Raw genomic sequence first — 16,708 nt, forward strand, 5'->3', positions numbered from 1 at the left:
TAACTTTTAATGATTTACAAAACTAGCCATTAAAAAAAATACATTTAAAAAATAAAGGGTTTTTTTTCTCTTCGTCATTCAATCAAACGAAGAAAAAGAAAAAGAAAAAGCAAAAAAAAAAAACAAAAAACTAAAAAAGGTCCTACCCGGACTCGAACCGGGGTTGTTCGGATCAAAACCGAAAGTGATAACCACTACACTATAGAACCAAAACTAACAATTGGTGCCATAAAATGGTTAGCCACACTCCGCATTAGTACATCCATATATTTAAAGCTAGATGGAATATAAATTTAAAAAAAAAAGAAAAAATATGCCTTTTTTTTTTTTTTTTTTTTTTTTTTTTTTTACTTTTCTCTTTCCTTTTCTTTTCTTTTCTTTTCTTTTCTTTTCGCTTTTCTTTTTCTTCCTTCTTTCTTTCCTTTTTCCCCTCCAGACAATCACCTTAGATATCAACTACAATTGTAGAAATTACAAAAACCTAAAGCGACAAAAATTCTATAATAATTACTACAATGACAAAGCTATACGATATCCAGTCGTCTCTACTATTAAATGTAGATGGTTCATGTGAATATAATACACCAAACATCAAAGTTCTTGCAGCAGTAACAGGTCCAATTGAACCCAAAGCAAGACAAGAAATTCCTCAACAATTAGCCCTAGAAATTGTAGTTAAACCATGTGTAGGTATAGGCCCTACTCCAAGAGAGGTTTTAATTCAAGATAAAATACATGCTGTATTACAACACGTTTTGTGTAAATATTTATACCCAAGAAAATTATTACAATTAACTTTCCAAATAATACAAAATTCATATTTTACTCCTTCTGATAACAACATTACTCATACTATCAACAGCAACAAAAACATTGGTATCGATCCTTCCACTTTTTGTGAGCTAAGCACATGTTTAAATTCTGCTTTTATAGCACTATTAGACTCAGGCATTGGATTACAAACTTCATATGCAAGCTGTTGTATTGGTATAGTTACTGATTCAGCTGCTAAAGACAAACTGATTGATTTGACCACCCAATTCCCCGAATCGACTTTAAAAAGCTGTCACGTAATTGTATTAGAAATTAATGACGCCAAACAAATTTCTAATGTCCTAATGATCGACAGTGCAGGCAGTTTCACAGAAAAAGATTTATTAAATGTTCTAACGTATGCAGAAAATCGTGCCATAGAAAAAATGGCTATTTTTAGGAGTGTTATAAGTTCAAAGTTGCAAAGGGATTTTATATGGAGAGAATAATGTGTCTTACATATAAATAACCATTCCTTTTTTTTTTTTTTTTCATTGTACATTATTACCAGTAATATTTACTAAGTTAAATTAATTTCATCTAATTTTAATATATATACACATATATATATATATATTCAATTCTTTTTCTTTTTTTTTCTTATCTAATATCATATAATTACAACAATAACAATACTAATAATAATAATGAAATCATATTTTCAAACGTTCTAAATTGGCAATGGTAGCTTCGAAACCCTCAATTTCAGCGATTGTGTTTTCCAATCTATTGGTGTTTTGTGCTTTAGACTCCTCATTGGCCTTCTTGGCGTAATCTTTACTGTTCAAAGTTTTCTCAATGGTTGATTTAGTTTTTAATGCTTTATCCAACTTCTTTTTGGTCTTGGAAATCTCAGCGTCAATGTCAACATGTCCTTTAACTAAAACATGAACATTAACTTCAGCATTGATTGCCTCTAAAACGCAGCCTCCTGGAACTTCAGAAGCCTTTCTAACAACATTGACTTCATCAATTGCCTTAATCAAAGATACAATAGATTCCTTTTGCGAAACAGCTGTCTCAAATAGACTTTCAGTTTCAATAAAAACTTTCCCATTCTTTAAGATATTATATTGAGATAACAAAGAACGAGCGCCCTTAGTTATATCCAAAACTAAATCATAATCAGCAGCTGCCGCTTTGTTGTCATATTCAGACTTGTATACTGGATAAGCGGCTTTGACAATAGTTTCACTAACTTCAGATGCTCTTTTTGGTAAACGTTGCCACATTTCTTCAGAGATAAATGGCATAAATGGATGAATTAACTTCAAAGCATTGTCCAACAAAATGTATAAAGTATCTTTAGCAGACTTCTTTTCAACATCTGTACCTTCGTTAATCAAATGTTTGGAGTTCTCAATATAGACATCACAAATCAAGTACCAGAACTCATAAATAGCACTAGTAGATGTCAAGAAATCACGCTTGTCCAAACTTTCATTAACAATCTTAGATGTTTGATTCAACTGATATAAAATCCATTTTTCAACTAAAGATTCATTGCCTGTCAACTTTTCAACTGGAGAAGGTTTGTAATCATCACCCAATCTCATTAATGCAAATTTAGTAGCTTGGTAGATTTTGTTACAGAATTTTCTGTAACCTTCAACACGTAGGATATCCAAGTTAATATCACGACCACCAGTAGTATAAGCACATAAGGCAAATCTCAAGGCATCAGTACCACATTGTGGAACACCGTTTGGATAAGATTGCTTTTGACCAATCTTAGCTTTTTCAATTTCCCTTGGATCCAAATTCCCATTCAATAATTTAGCATGTAAATCTTCCAACTTGATACCATTAATAACATCTAATGGGTCAATAACATTACCCAAAGATTTGGACATCTTACGACCTTGAGCATCACGAACCAAAGAGTGGCAAAAAACTTCTTTGAATGGAACACTGCCAGTCAACTTAATCCCCAACAAGATCATTCTAACAACCCAGAAAAATAAAATATCCCAACCAGTTTCTAACATAGAAAATGGGTAAAAAGTTTCCATATCAGCTGTTTTTTGTGGCCAACCTAAAGTGGAAAATGGCCACAACCCTGATGAAAACCAAGTATCCAAAACATCTTCATCCTGTTCCAAACTAAATTCAACACCTGGGAACTTCTTGGTAGCCTTTGACAAAGCTTCTTCTTCTGTTCTCCCAGCAACCCAGTATTCACCGGTAATTCTTCTTTCATCATTTTCCTCTTCCGTTGAACCTTTAATATTGACAAAGTAAACTGGACAACGATGACCCCACCATAACTGTCTGGAGATACACCAATCCTGAATATTTCCCAACCAATGGAAATACTCTGCTTCAGAAGATTTTGGAGTTATAGTGATGTCACCCTTTTTGACGGCAGAAATAGCTTCTTTAGCCATACTAGCTTGGGCAACCCACCATTGTGGTTTCAACAAAGGCTCAATGACATCACCAGATCTCGAACAAGTTGGAATAGTCATCTCATTATCTTCTTGACCAACAAACAAACCTTTTTCCTTCAATAATTCAATAACCTTCTTTCTAGCATCAAATCTCTTCATACCTCTCCATTCTGGACCACAATTCTCGTTCAATTTACCATCATCTGTTAAAATGTTAATAAACTCCAAGTCGTGACGTTTACCAGTGTTGTAATCGTTTGCGTCATGGGCCGGTGTGATCTTGACAGCACCAGTACCAAATTCCATATCAACAGCTTCTGAATCAGTGATAATTGGAATTTGACGATCCAAAAATGGATGTTGAGCAAATTTACCATGCAAGTGCTTGTAACGAACATCATCAGGATGGACAGCAATACCGGTATCACCAAATAAAGTTTCTGGACGTGTGGTAGCAATGATTAACTCTTCGTCTGAACCTACAACTGGATATGCAAGAGACGTCAAAACACCAAATTCAACTGGCTCATCATAACCTGGAACTTTCAACAAAGTTTTACCCTTAATATCCTTGTTTTCAACTTCTAAATTAGAAATCGCAGTGTTTAACTTGACAGACCAGTTAACTAACCTTGAAGAACGATAGATGACCCCCTCATCATGCAATCTAACAAAGGCCTCCACAACAGACTTGGATAAATTTTCATCCAAGGTGAAAGCCTCACGAGTCCAATCGTAAGAAGCACCTAGCCTTTTAAATTGGTTTTTGATACTTTGATGATACTCTTCTTTCCACTCCCAGATTCTAGAAACAAAGTCTTCTCTTGTAAAATCGTGACGTGTTTTCTTTTCGGTAGCCCAGATTTTTTTTTCAACAACAGATTGTGTAGCAATACCGGCATGATCAAAACCAGGCAAAAATAAAACAGTCTTACCTTTCATTCTGTTGTATCTAATCAAAGAATCTTGAATTGCAACAGTCAAAGCATGGCCAATATGCAAGGCACCAGTAACATTTGGTGGTGGTGCTGGAATACAAAATAAACCTTCTGGTTTGATTTTACCATCTTTAGTAAATTCTGGTTCAAAAAATTTGCTCTTAACCCACCATTCGTACCAAGAAGATTCGACGTTGTGTGGATTGTAAGCCTTCAAAGATGGATCGTCTAAGCTAACCAAAATTTTCTTTTCACCTGAAATGGTTTTGTCAACAAACTCTGGAATCGATTCAACTTCCTTCTTTTTTTTTTCTTTTTTTGGAGCACCTTTAGAATTATTACTATTAGCAGAGGCTTGTTTTTTGGCTTGTTTAGCCAAAAACTTTGCTAGTTTTTCAGCTTTCTTTCTTTCTTTTTCAATTTCTTTTGGGGTTTTTGGAGTGCCATCCTCCTTCAATGGATTAATTGTGATTTCCCCCGTTTTTGGATCAATATTTGGTGCTTTACAATCAGTAGAAGACATTTTATGTTTAAACCTTGCTTGTTTGATACAGTGACAAAAATTTCCACTTGTACTTATAGATGATAGTATTACTAATTTATTGGTAATATTATAGCGACAAAGTTGATTATATTTTATTTTTATAAGTAAAGTTTTAAACATTACTTATTTATATTGCTTACAAGCGTAAAACCAAGTAAAAGTTGGTAAAATATTTCACCTTGTGGAAAACTGTTGAAGAACAAAATTAAAAAAAAAAAAAATTTTTTTTGTCATATTTTTCATTTTTTTTTTTTGTCATATTTTTCGTTTTTCTTTTAGATAAAAAAAAATTAAATATTATAAAAGTTTAAGCCGGCCATTTTGTTCCGAATATTCATTTCTTTGTTGTTCGGTTATTTTGTAGTTTCGGACTTTATGTTTTAATCGTTTCTTTTTTTTTTTATTTTTATTTTTTTATTTTAATTATTTAGAAATTTGATATCTAAATTAAATTAAACTTTTTATTATATCATCACACACATTCTCAAATTTTGTTTTTTTCTTTTTTTCTTTTTCCCTTTAGGCATTAGACTAAATCTAATCACATCTTAACTTTTCTTTCCAATTTTGTTTTTAATTAAAAAAAAAAAAATAAAAAAAAAAAAAATCTCAATACAATAAATATACTTTAATTCAACAAGAATGTCACGTATTATTGTAAAAAATTTACCCAAATATGTGGATGAGAATCGTTTAGAGAATCATTTTTTAAAACGATGTGAATCTTTACATCCATCTTTAAAAACCTCAACTAAATTGATCACTGATGTTAGGCTATTAAAGGATAAAGATGGGAATAGTCGTAAATTTGCATTTATTGGCTACTTAAATGAATCTGATGCATTTGATGCAATCAAATATTTTGATGGGAGTTTCATTGATACTGCTAAAATCCAAGTTTCACAGGCAAAATCGTTTGTTGATCCAAGGGTTCCCAAACCAATGAAGGAAAAAAAGAGAGAAGCTTTAAAAAGATTGAGAGAAAAGGAAGAACAACTTTTAGAAGAAAAGGAAATGGAGAATAATAGTAATAAAAAATTAAAATCAAATGAAATTGTAAATCATAAAAGTTCTATTGATAAAGAAGTTGAAAAAAATAGATTGTTACGTGAATTTATGGAAACTATGAATCCAAATAAACAATCAAAATCTTATAACGAGTTATTGGCCAAAGACAAACCTGAAAAGAGCGAAAATAGTATTATTACTATGGATGCTGAACATAATACAAATGAAGAGGATGCTATACCTTCCAACCCTTTATTAGCCACTGTAATGGGTTTGAAAAATAAAAATCTAAAAGAAACTGGTGAAGAAAGCGATGATGAATATTTGGATCTTCATCAAAAGGAGCAAAAAGATGCAGAAATTGTCACCAACGAAAAAGAGGAGGAATCTGCTAAAGAGGACGAACAAATGGTAAGCTTAGATGCCTTTGAATCTACATCAGATGGCTTAGCTAAAGATGAACAAGTTACTGATCTTGATTGGCTCAAAAATAGGAGAGTTAGAATACGTGAACGTGGCTTGGATAAGGCCACCAAAGACGAAGATGTTAAGTCTGAGAAAGAAAAAGATAATCACGAGGAAAAAGAAGTTCAAAATGTGGTTGTAGATCAGGAGGAGATAAATATTACAAAAATTAAAGAAACTGGCCGTTTGTTTTTACGTAATATTCTTTACACTTCTACAGAGGATGATTTCAGAAAACTATTTTCTCCATTCGGAGAGTTGGAGGAAGTTCACATTGCCTTGGACACTAGAACAGGCAAGTCTAAAGGGTTTGCTTACATTTTGTTTAAAAATCCAGAAGATGCAATACAAGCTTATATCGAACTAGATAAACAAATTTTCCAAGGTAGGTTGCTTCACATTTTACCAGCAGATGGTAAAAAATCGCATAGGCTAGATGAGTTTGATTTGAAGAATATGCCATTGAAAAAGCAGAGGGAGTTGAAAAAAAAGGCAAGTGCTTCCAAACAAACTTTCCAGTGGAATTCCTTGTATATGAACCAAGATGCCGTTTTGAACAGTGTGGCAGCAAAGCTTGGCATGAAAAAATCCGAATTACTAGATCCAGAGAGTACTAGCTCTGCAGTCAAACACGCATTGGCTGAAGCCTCTGTTATTGGAGATGTTCGAAAATATTTTGAAAAGAAAGGTGTTGATTTAACTAGTTTTGAAAACACCAAACGTGACGATTCTGTTTTATTGGTTAAAAATTTCCCATATGGAACAACCAAAGAAAATTTAGCTGAATTATTCTTGCCGTTTGGCAAATTGAAAAGATTATTGCTTCCCCCTGCAGGTACAATAGCCATTGTACAATATAGGGATATCACGAGTGCTAAGGCCGCTTTTACAAAGTTGTCTTATAAAAGGTTCAAAGATACTATTTTATATTTGGAAAAAGGTCCAGTCGGGTGTTTTACAAGGGGTCCCGAAGGCGATGAACTTATTGACTCAAATGAGGAAGAAACATATGAAATTGAAGTTAAAGAAATCAAACCATCCATGGTGGATATTATTAGCGATTCCCAAGCTAAAGAAATGCATGTTGACGGTCCAACTACTTCAATATTTGTCAAAAACTTAAATTTTACAACAACCTCTCAAGATTTGGTTGCCAAATTTAACACCTTTGACGGATTTGTTGTCGCTCAAGTTAAAACCAAACCAGATCCAAAAGATAATAGTAAAACATTGTCTATGGGATTTGGTTTTGTTGAATTTAAAACGAAGGACCAAGCAGATACTGTTATCAAAACAATGGACGGTGCTGTAATTGATGGTCATAAAATACAGTTGAAATTATCACACAGGCAGAATGCGTCTGCTGGTAGTAGTTCCAATTCGAAGAACAAAGGTAAACCTAGTTCTAAAATTATTGTTAAGAACTTACCATTTGAAGCCACTAGGAAAGATGTATTTGAATTATTTGGTTCTTTTGGCCAATTGAAATCAGTTAGGGTTCCAAAGAAGTTTGATAAATCTGCTAGAGGTTTTGCCTTTGTTGAGTTTTTGTTGCCAAAAGAAGCCGAGAATGCAATGGATCAATTGCAAGGTGTCCATTTATTAGGTCGTAGACTAGTTATGCAATATGCCGAACAAGACGCTGAAGATGCGGAGGAAAAGATTGAAAGAATGACTAAAAAGGTTAAGAAACAAATGAATACTAGGGAATTGGCTAATATGAGAAATTCTACAAGGGGCAAGTTTGATATTGGTAAAGAGGATGACAAGGACATTGATTTTTAAAATCTAAATATATATTTACAACATAAAATAATAAATAGGATAGTAATTAGCGCTATATATATATATATATATATATATATTGAATTAAAATTTTATCTTTAGTTAAAATTAGCTTGCATCAGTGAAATCAAATTCTCTAAAAAGTTCCTGAAATTGTTGGGCATTTTTAGTTTCTTTTTCCTTAGATTCAAAGCAAATTTTAGAATCCCATTTAATACGTTTTGGTTGGTTCAAAATATAAGCCAAAACCCTTCTTCCAAATTGTAAGTCCAGTCTGTGTTGTGGATCAAAGATAGAATAAAATATTTCGACTTCGCCATCACTTTTGTGTACTTTGAACTGGAAATAATTAGATGAAGGATTATTTATTAATTTTTTATAATCCTCATCATCTACCGAATGGATTTTTTTGAAATTTAATTTGGCATTGGAAGTGTATTTTTCGTTGTTGGAATGAATATGTTTCTCTAATGAAATATTAAATTTATCCAGATATTTGTTTGGAACTGGATAAACTTGTAAGTGATAATGCACAGCATTTTCAAAATTAATTTCAGAAACAATGATAGACATATCAAATTTGGCAAACATTTTACACAAGGCTTGTTCAAATTGAATAATTTCTTTATACAATGATGTTTCGAATACATGGCTTGATGGCTTTATTCTACAATTTAATTTTGGAATATGTTCGATAGAAGTAATAATACAATGTCCAGGAAATGGTAATCCTTGCTGAGGAACAGTCAGTGGACCCTTTGCTATTGTCAAATAAGCATTGTTTCCTATGGAAACTATCATATGATCTTCAATATTGTCATTGGTGAAACAAAAATGGCAGTTGGTAGGTTGAACAGTTTTCAATTTTTTTATTTTTTCCAAATTTTTTTCCCCATCAATACAAAGGGGTTTTCTTTTTCTATTATCTTTTGGCAAATACGGATTGGAACGCAAAGTTGTAGGAACTTCTAGAGATTTCAGTATATCAAAATTAAATGCATAGGCCCATTTTTTCCCCATGTGCAATTGTGGAATTTTCAAACTGCGGGCCGGTCTCTGCACAGAATCCCACAAAAAGGGCATTTCTTCCACAAAATCAGATGTTTCATTATTCGGGGTAAAGTGATAGAAAGGTTTAACTAATTTTATAACAGAATCAATAATATATTGCTGTTCTTTATTAAAGTTAGTTTCAATTTGATTATAAGAAGTAACCAAAACATCTACAAACTCACCAAATTTCGTGAAAAATGGTATTATATTTTTCATAACTTTATTGCAATCATTGTCAAATTTAATATAAGCAATTCGAAATCCACTTTCTAATTCATATATTCCATAAGGATTGGTTAGTTGAATTAGGCTTGCACTTCTATTTTTTCCTGGATTTTTTTCTTTTTTAGATAATAAAATGTATCGGACAGATGTTGAGTCTAACGTTTCCTTAATTGAAGATAAATTATCTATTAAATTGATATTAAACGCAAAGGTGAAAGGACCGGCTTTTGAATTCAATTGATTTATTTTGTTAATGGCATCTTTTATTGAATCTATGGTAGCGTTGAAAAATAATACTTTTAATAGCGATGAAGATTGCTCTGTCATTTAAATAAAATTATTGATATTAATTTTAGGTTTTTTTAATTATTTTTTTAGTAAACTTTTAGGATAGAAAAAAAAGATGAAACTTAAACTTGATAACAAGTTACATTATATATATAAACTCATTTAACATTTTTTACCATACGAAAATTGTTATAACTTCGTACTTAAAATAAACGGCGAAAAAAAATAAAATAAGGAAAATAAAATAAGGAAAATAAAAAAAATAAAAATATATATATAATGATTATAAACTAAATTACTACAAAAAAAAAAAAAAATTAACAAAAGTGATCAGTAAAAAGTAGCAAATGGATCTACATTTTGAGCACCATCGTATAAAATACCTGTTGAACCACTCTTACCCTTCCTGTGCTTAAAGGTAAAACCAACAATATTTGCCATAACATCGTTACTTGCATTGTTTTCCATTTTAGCCTGCCTTTTGAAAACATCTCCGTAACGAGCCATATGTTCCTCATTGGAAAAATCATCGAAATAGCCAACGTCTGTTTCATCGTCTAATTGTGGAACAAATGGAGGTTGGACTTTTCTCAAATTGTCAAAATCTATCTCAACAAAATATCTCATTCTTTTAACATGTTCAAAAGATTTCAATCTCTTTGTAGGATCTGCGATTAACCGTGTAATCAATTCCCATGTCCTATCGCTAATAGCATAACTACCATTACTTTTCACTGGTCTGCGTAAAACCTCTTTCCAGTTTCGTAGATTTTCATACGTTTCATTAGTGTTGCTACCACAGAACGGTGTATAACCTACTAGACTTTCAAACAATATACAACCCAAGGACCAATAATCAGCAGTAAAATCATAGCTTCTGCCCTTTTCCAAAACTTCCAGAGCCATATAATCAGGTGAACCTACAGTGCTTGACGCATAGTTAATATTTTCAGATCTTAATTGTTGATACATTCTTGCCCTATCTTCCATAGAACGTTCTTTAAATTCTGGGAAATTCAAGTTTTTAACCTGTTCTAATCTCAGTTTCATACTTTCGATTCTTTCCTTAGACACGTGGCCGGCTGCCAAACCAAAGTCAGTTAATTTTATGTGACCACCGGCATCTATCAAAAAATTTTCAGGTTTCAAATCTCTATGGGTATATCCTAGTTCATGCAATGCATTGACGGCGCAAAACATTTCGCTTATGTAGAATCTTGCGTGCGAAGAAATTAAAGTTCTGGTGTTAAATAATAAAGTTCTGAAATCGCCACCTGGAACAAATTCCATTGCTAAATATAAGCATTGGGAGTCTTGAAAGGCATAAAACAACTTAACTAACCAATCAGACCTAGTAATAGTCAAAATATCTCTTTCTGTGACAAAATAACTGGTTTCTTTGGAGAAAAATCTTTTGTTAACTGTTTTCAAAGCAACGATTTCTCTGGTATCCTTTTTTCTAGCTAAGTAAACAGCACCATAACCACCTTGGCCAATCTGGGTGATCATTTCAAAATCTTTTGTTCTAGGCTTTAATCTTCTTTTTCTTAACGCATAAGACTCTTTTTGGAAATATCCCTGCCATGCACTGGCAACCTCTTGTTCATTTGGTTGATCCTTTAACATCATAGCAACCTCACGCGTACGTTCTCTTCTGCTAATTACATAATCAAACATGTCACAATAATAATCTAAGAAAAACATTTGGCATACGTCTACTAATCTTTTTGTTTTACTAGAGGAAGCTTTGGAATAAAAATCGGTGGGTAGTTTTTTTGGAGATCTTGACAAGGCATCGACATGATTGGAAGAACCTGGGACAAAATCAGAATCATCAACTTCCATCAAAGAGTTATCTTCTCTGATAATAGGGCCAGCACGGTTATTAGTGTAATATTTAGATTTCATTGGTGTGGTGTTTTCTTTGGTGTTGAAACTCAAGTTACTTATATTACCAGTCAAAGCTTCAACGGCATCTTGACTATTATATTGCTTTCTTGTGGGTGAATTAAAAAAAGCCGACATTGTTGCTGTTATGGGCTGAGTACTTATGAACAATCAAGATGGTAATTGTTTTTTTTTTTCTTTGATGAAGAGATAGTGTAATAATAAGGAGGATGGTAATGGCAAAAAAGAAAAAGAAAAAGAAAAAGAAAAAGAAAAAGAAAAAGGAAAAGGAAAGAAGAACAAAGATATTATGAGTAAAAGAAGAAGTTATAATTGATTAAATAGATCTACTAAATAGTTTGAAAAAGTTCTGGACTATTTCAGCGATCTTTTGTAAGATTTGTGCTCTTTTTTTTTCTATTTTTTTTTTCTATTTTTTATTTTTTTTAAAAGTAATAATAAAAAATCATAAACGTTATTCATTATTTTTGTTTATATTTTTCCTTTTTGAGCAATTCAACTGAAAAAGATCAACTTTGTTTGTTTGTTTGTTTGCCCTGTTTGAGGGCATATCATACAATTATATATATATATATAAGTATAATCTTTCTATGTAAATTTATTATACCAAGAATCAAAACCATCTTTGGTATCTTGTACCGCAGTACCGTCCTTCTTTTTACTACTGACAATGTTTCCATTAACAGCTCTGTTGTCTTTCGATTCAGTATCAGGATTCTCTAAGACAAAACTATCACCTTTATCCAACATATATTTTTTAACTTTGTCACTTTCTTCCCGCAATCTTTTCTTCATTTTCTTTGATAACCCAAAGTCTCCAACATTATTGGAATTATTTACAAGAGCTGTTCTACTAGTTGACAACCCTAATCCGACTTCTTCACCAAAACTATTCAATACACTTTTTTCTTCTTTACCAAATGCCATTTTATTGGCTAACTGTTGGACATAAGACAATCTGTATCTTTCTTTTATTTTTTTCAATTTTCTTCCCCCCCTTCTTTTTTTTTTGGAATTATCATGCGGAACTGGTAATGGTTTGATTTTAGTTACATTAGACGGTGTAGATAACTTTTCTATTTTATTTTCTAATTCTTTCTTCCACTGCAAACCCAGTTTGCCATCCGTATTTGATTTTAAATAGTCTACTCTGAGTGCCAAGGAACATTTTCCACCTAGAATTCTTAGAGCTTTTTTCCTCCACATGTCATCGTTTTGTTCCTGGACAAAACTTGAATAATATAGTATGCTTTTCTTTTGTTTTCCATCCTGACCTAACGTTATTAAATTAGAACTAGGCATTAAACTTAACTGTTTTAAATTTGAGCCATGCGAGATTAACTGCGATGCTATAGTTGGCCCCACTAAATTGCATAGATTTGGTGTTACTTTCATAGAATGGATCTTTATAAAGTTTGTGATTTTTTTTTGTAGTTCACATAATTTCAAAATCTTATTAATTAGTGCACCTAATTGTGTCTTTAATGAATTATTTGTTATTGGAGGCATATTCTGTAGTTGAAGAGTAACTAATAAAACCTGTTCTTTGGTTAAAGTTGAAGTATTTAATAAACAGCTGCCATCAGGAACTTCTTTACTTTTATTATTAATAAGTAGTTCTAAAGTTTGACAAAATTTTTCTGGATCATTATCTAATATAGATGATAATTCTTGACTATAATTATAAGAGGCAAGTAAGTCTTTATAAAGTGTAAAAATCTGATCTTTAAACACAGTCAATGATTCGGTTAATAAATACAAATCTGCTTCCTCGTGTAAAGGTTTATCAATGATATTTAATATATCTTTTTCATACTTGAAAATGAAGTTTGAATTATTATTCAAAGTAGTATTTTCGTAATCTTTTAAAAAACCAAATAAAGATTTTTCTTCAAAGGTCATTGGACTTAATGTGTCATGATTATCAACCTTCAAGTGATCTTCAATTTCTATATTTTCTTGGGTTTCCTTTTCAGATTCATTTTCGTTGTTGCTATCAAAATCGTTATTTAGTTCATCTAATAAAGACATAATTGGAGTTTTATTTATTTATTATTTTGAGCAAGTAAGTTCATTTTAAAATGACTGGATAATAATAAAATATAATTCACTTTGTTATTGAGTTTAGAATTATTAAATGTTATAAAAGAAGCAAATATTTTTAGGGATATGTTATAAAAGATATTAAAAAAAAAAATAAAATAAAATATCACGTTTCTTTTTATCTATTTATCGTTAAAGTTTTCAAAAATTTTTTTTTTTTTTTTTTTTTTTTTTTTTTTTTCAATAAATAAAAAAGAAAAAGAAAAACGTATATATATATATATATATATATATATTATTATTATAGGCTTTAAACTGAGTTAAAATTTTATTAATTCTTTCATCTATTCCAGATAATTGGACAAATAGATATATATTTTTATTTATTTTCGCCATCGATTCATGAACCTTTGTTTTTTTAAAAACACTTTACTAGAATATTCAATAGAACCTATATCCAACTAAACTAAAATAATAATAATAATAAAAATAAAAATTAAAGCTTTTTTAATTGACCATTAGTTTATTCAAGCCTTAGTGTATAGAAAAAGTACAAAAGCCATTAACATATAAAACATACACATGTCTGATAAAATTGTAAATATTGAATATAACCGTGTTACCAATGTTACATCTACTGATTTTCCAGGTTATGCAGAAAACACTTTTAACCATGCTTGGGATGTAGAAAAATTTAAAGACCAATTTGAAGTTGATATCAGTAAATTGGATGAAAGAGAAGCCAATTTTGATTTGATCCACATTGATACTTCTATTGCTAACGCATTCCGTCGTATTATGATCAGTGAAGTTCCAAGCATAGCTGCTGAATATGTTTATTTTTTTAACAATACATCTGTACTACAAGATGAAGTCCTAGCACACAGAATTGGTTTAGTTCCATTAAAGGTTGATCCAGATTTATTAACATGGGTTGATCACACTGTACCAGAAGACGAAAAATTTAATGACGAAAATACAATAGTTTTAACTTTAAATGTTCAATGTACACGTAATCCAGATGCACCAAAGGGATGTACCGATTCAAATATTTTATATCGTAACTCCAATGTCTATGCAAAAGATTTAAAATTTGAACCACAGGGTAAGCAAGTAGATGTTTTTGCAAACCAGCCAGTTGTTCCTTGTGATCCAAATATTTTATTGTGCAAGTTAAGGCCCGGTCAGGAAATTTCTCTAAGAGTTCATTGTATTTTGGGTGTTGGGTCTGATCATGCAAAGTTTTCACCTGTGGCTACGGCTTCTTATAGATTAATGCCACACATTAACATATTGGAACCTATAGAGGGAGAGGCTGCTAAAAGGTTTCAAAAATGTTTTCCAGCAGGCGTTATTGGAATCGATGCAGCTGGCAAAGCTTATGTAGCTAATGCTAGAAAGGATACTGTTTCTAGAGAAGTATTAAGGCATGAAGAATTTAATAATAAAGTAAAGTTGGGCAGAGTGAGAGATCATTTTATTTTCAATGTTGAAACCACAGGTGCCATGACACCGGAAGAAATATTTTTCAAAAGTGTTCGCATTTTAAAAAACAAAGCACAATATTTAAAAAACTGCCCAATTTCTGAATAAGAAAGTTATACCAAGCAATTAATAAACAAAAAGTGAGAGGATAGCACTTTATTCGTTTTTTTTTTTTTTTTTTTTTTCTATTTTTTTTTTTTTTCCCCAAGGAAACTTTCTATATTTTTATGTTGTATAATAACAGTTAATTAAATTAAATTGAAATTTACTACACAATGTCTGCTTCATTATTAATGGACTGATCATTTTTACTAAATACTTTTTCAAAAGTAGACACAAAATCAATTTTTGTTACTATGACATCACCATCGTAGCCATCGCTATCTTCATGACTAATACTTTCCTCTTGATTCACAAGGTCAGAACCACTCTGACTATCATTTGTTTGTTGCTGGTCAAAACATGTTAATTGATAAATAGAAAAATGCAAGTATAATATAATAAACTCTAACAATATATTGAACAAGTTACCCTTGAAATTTCCATAAATTGAAATATCTTTGTTCATACCTAAAAAATCAATAAATAGACTATTACTTTGGATTGTTGGAGATGCACCATCCGCATAATATCCCCAATTATTTTTAAAATCTATTGGGAAAATAATAGATAATAAAACCATGAGAGAATTGAAACTAAATGATAAATTGAAGAGAAAAAATCTTGCAGGCTTTAAAAATTTTAGTTCTATTATCTTTTCTTGTACCTCAGCTGATAATTGTTCATCATCGGGTGTCACATCAGTTGGTGATACGCCCGAAAACATCCTGATTCTATTTAGGTAACCATTATGTTCATAAAATCTTGCTCGATCCTTAACTTTAGTATATAATCTTTTAAGGATGTTTGTCATTATTAATCGAAGAAATAGAACAACAGTGTAATCGTTAAAGGCTACATATTTGAAAATTAAAATCACGTATGTTATTGAGCCTAGGTCTGATATTAATTGATTTTGAAAAAAATGTTTTCTTTGTTTATATACATTGTGGTTATCTTGAGAATCAAACATTATATTATAATTTAGTATTTGGATTTCCCTTATAGTGAGGTAAGTGGACGGGAAGAAAGATAAGTTATTATTTGTTTTATTCAGATACATCTTTTTTTGATAATAATAATAATAATAATAATAATAATAATAATAATAATAAAAAAGAAGAACTTGTTCTAGGTCAGCTGTTCTTTAGTTCTCGCCTTTTTTTTTTCTATCCTTTTTTAAGCTTAAATTACGGCTTGTTATTGGCAAATAATCCGTTACAAGTCCGACAGAGCGTAAGGATATTAGTTATCGGATTACAATGGCTAATAAAATAAAAAAGTTAGGTAGATTCCAAAAATCACTTCAGTTTTGATATTTAATTTAAAAGTGGTAGCAAAAATACTGCCTTTGTCATTTTCATTATTCTTAATGTTTTTTTTTTTTTTTTTTTTTTTTTTTGATTTCTTCTTGTAACTCTTTCCACTGTTTGATTAAAAAGAAATATATATCTAAAAGACTTTTTTCAGAAGGTAACACCGATATGACTTATCAATAATTATTATTCTAAATTACACATATTCTTACTTGCTAGCTTACTCCATCAAAAAAGCGGTAGAAAATCTCCGCACAGAAGTTGGCACAAGCAGATAGTAAAAAAAAAAAAAAAAAAAATCCGAAAAGAAGATCTGCCAAGAAATAAATAGATATCTCTGTAGGTATC

General features: G+C 31.0%; 8 protein-coding genes and 1 non-coding gene across 9 annotated transcripts; 3 read left to right on the plus strand and 6 right to left on the minus strand.

Annotated features, from left to right (window-relative positions):
• Nucleotides 1–137: 137 nt before the first annotated feature.
• SCDLUD_002343 lies at nt 138–209 on the minus strand. The gene has a single exon. It is a non-coding gene; the product is annotated as a tRNA-Gln (tRNA).
• A 306-nt stretch (nt 210–515) lies between these two features.
• RRP46 (exosome non-catalytic core subunit RRP46) lies at nt 516–1,262 on the plus strand (the record flags this gene model as incomplete). The annotated part of the gene is made up of 1 exon (XM_046077100.1): nt 516–1,262. The coding sequence occupies one exon, from the start codon at nt 516–518 to the stop codon at nt 1,260–1,262; it is 747 nt and encodes a 248-aa protein (XP_045934818.1).
• Nucleotides 1,263–1,466: 204 nt separating this feature from the next.
• VAS1 (valine--tRNA ligase) lies at nt 1,467–4,664 on the minus strand (the record flags this gene model as incomplete). The annotated part of the gene is made up of 1 exon (XM_046077101.1): nt 1,467–4,664. The coding sequence occupies one exon, from the start codon at nt 4,662–4,664 to the stop codon at nt 1,467–1,469; it is 3,198 nt and encodes a 1,065-aa protein (XP_045934819.1).
• Nucleotides 4,665–5,327: 663 nt separating this feature from the next.
• Nucleotides 5,328–7,943, plus strand: MRD1 (RNA-binding ribosome biosynthesis protein MRD1; the record flags this gene model as incomplete). Its single annotated transcript, XM_046077102.1, has 1 exon — nt 5,328–7,943. One exon carries the CDS (start codon nt 5,328–5,330, stop codon nt 7,941–7,943), a length of 2,616 nt encoding a protein of 871 aa, XP_045934820.1.
• A 108-nt stretch (nt 7,944–8,051) lies between these two features.
• Nucleotides 8,052–9,548, minus strand: DRN1 (Drn1p; the record flags this gene model as incomplete). Its single annotated transcript, XM_046077103.1, has 1 exon — nt 8,052–9,548. The coding sequence occupies one exon, from the start codon at nt 9,546–9,548 to the stop codon at nt 8,052–8,054; it is 1,497 nt and encodes a 498-aa protein (XP_045934821.1).
• Nucleotides 9,549–9,839: 291 nt separating this feature from the next.
• Nucleotides 9,840–11,534, minus strand: SCDLUD_002348 (uncharacterized protein; the record flags this gene model as incomplete). Its single annotated transcript, XM_046077104.1, has 1 exon — nt 9,840–11,534. The coding sequence occupies one exon, from the start codon at nt 11,532–11,534 to the stop codon at nt 9,840–9,842; it is 1,695 nt and encodes a 564-aa protein (XP_045934822.1).
• A 471-nt stretch (nt 11,535–12,005) lies between these two features.
• On the minus strand, nt 12,006–13,448 carry PRP31 (U4/U6-U5 snRNP complex subunit PRP31; the record flags this gene model as incomplete). The annotated part of the gene is made up of 1 exon (XM_046077105.1): nt 12,006–13,448. One exon carries the CDS (start codon nt 13,446–13,448, stop codon nt 12,006–12,008), a length of 1,443 nt encoding a protein of 480 aa, XP_045934823.1.
• Nucleotides 13,449–14,042: 594 nt separating this feature from the next.
• Nucleotides 14,043–15,053, plus strand: RPC40 (DNA-directed RNA polymerase core subunit RPC40; the record flags this gene model as incomplete). The annotated part of the gene is made up of 1 exon (XM_046077106.1): nt 14,043–15,053. The coding sequence occupies one exon, from the start codon at nt 14,043–14,045 to the stop codon at nt 15,051–15,053; it is 1,011 nt and encodes a 336-aa protein (XP_045934824.1).
• A 160-nt stretch (nt 15,054–15,213) lies between these two features.
• On the minus strand, nt 15,214–16,017 carry GLD1 (Gld1p; the record flags this gene model as incomplete). Its single annotated transcript, XM_046077107.1, has 1 exon — nt 15,214–16,017. The coding sequence occupies one exon, from the start codon at nt 16,015–16,017 to the stop codon at nt 15,214–15,216; it is 804 nt and encodes a 267-aa protein (XP_045934825.1).
• Nucleotides 16,018–16,708: the final 691 nt, after the last annotated feature.

The sequence above is a fragment of the Saccharomycodes ludwigii genome, chromosome III, assembly GCF_020623625.1.
Source record: "Saccharomycodes ludwigii strain NBRC 1722 chromosome III, whole genome shotgun sequence".
Taxonomy (NCBI): domain Eukaryota; kingdom Fungi; phylum Ascomycota; class Saccharomycetes; order Saccharomycodales; family Saccharomycodaceae; genus Saccharomycodes; species Saccharomycodes ludwigii.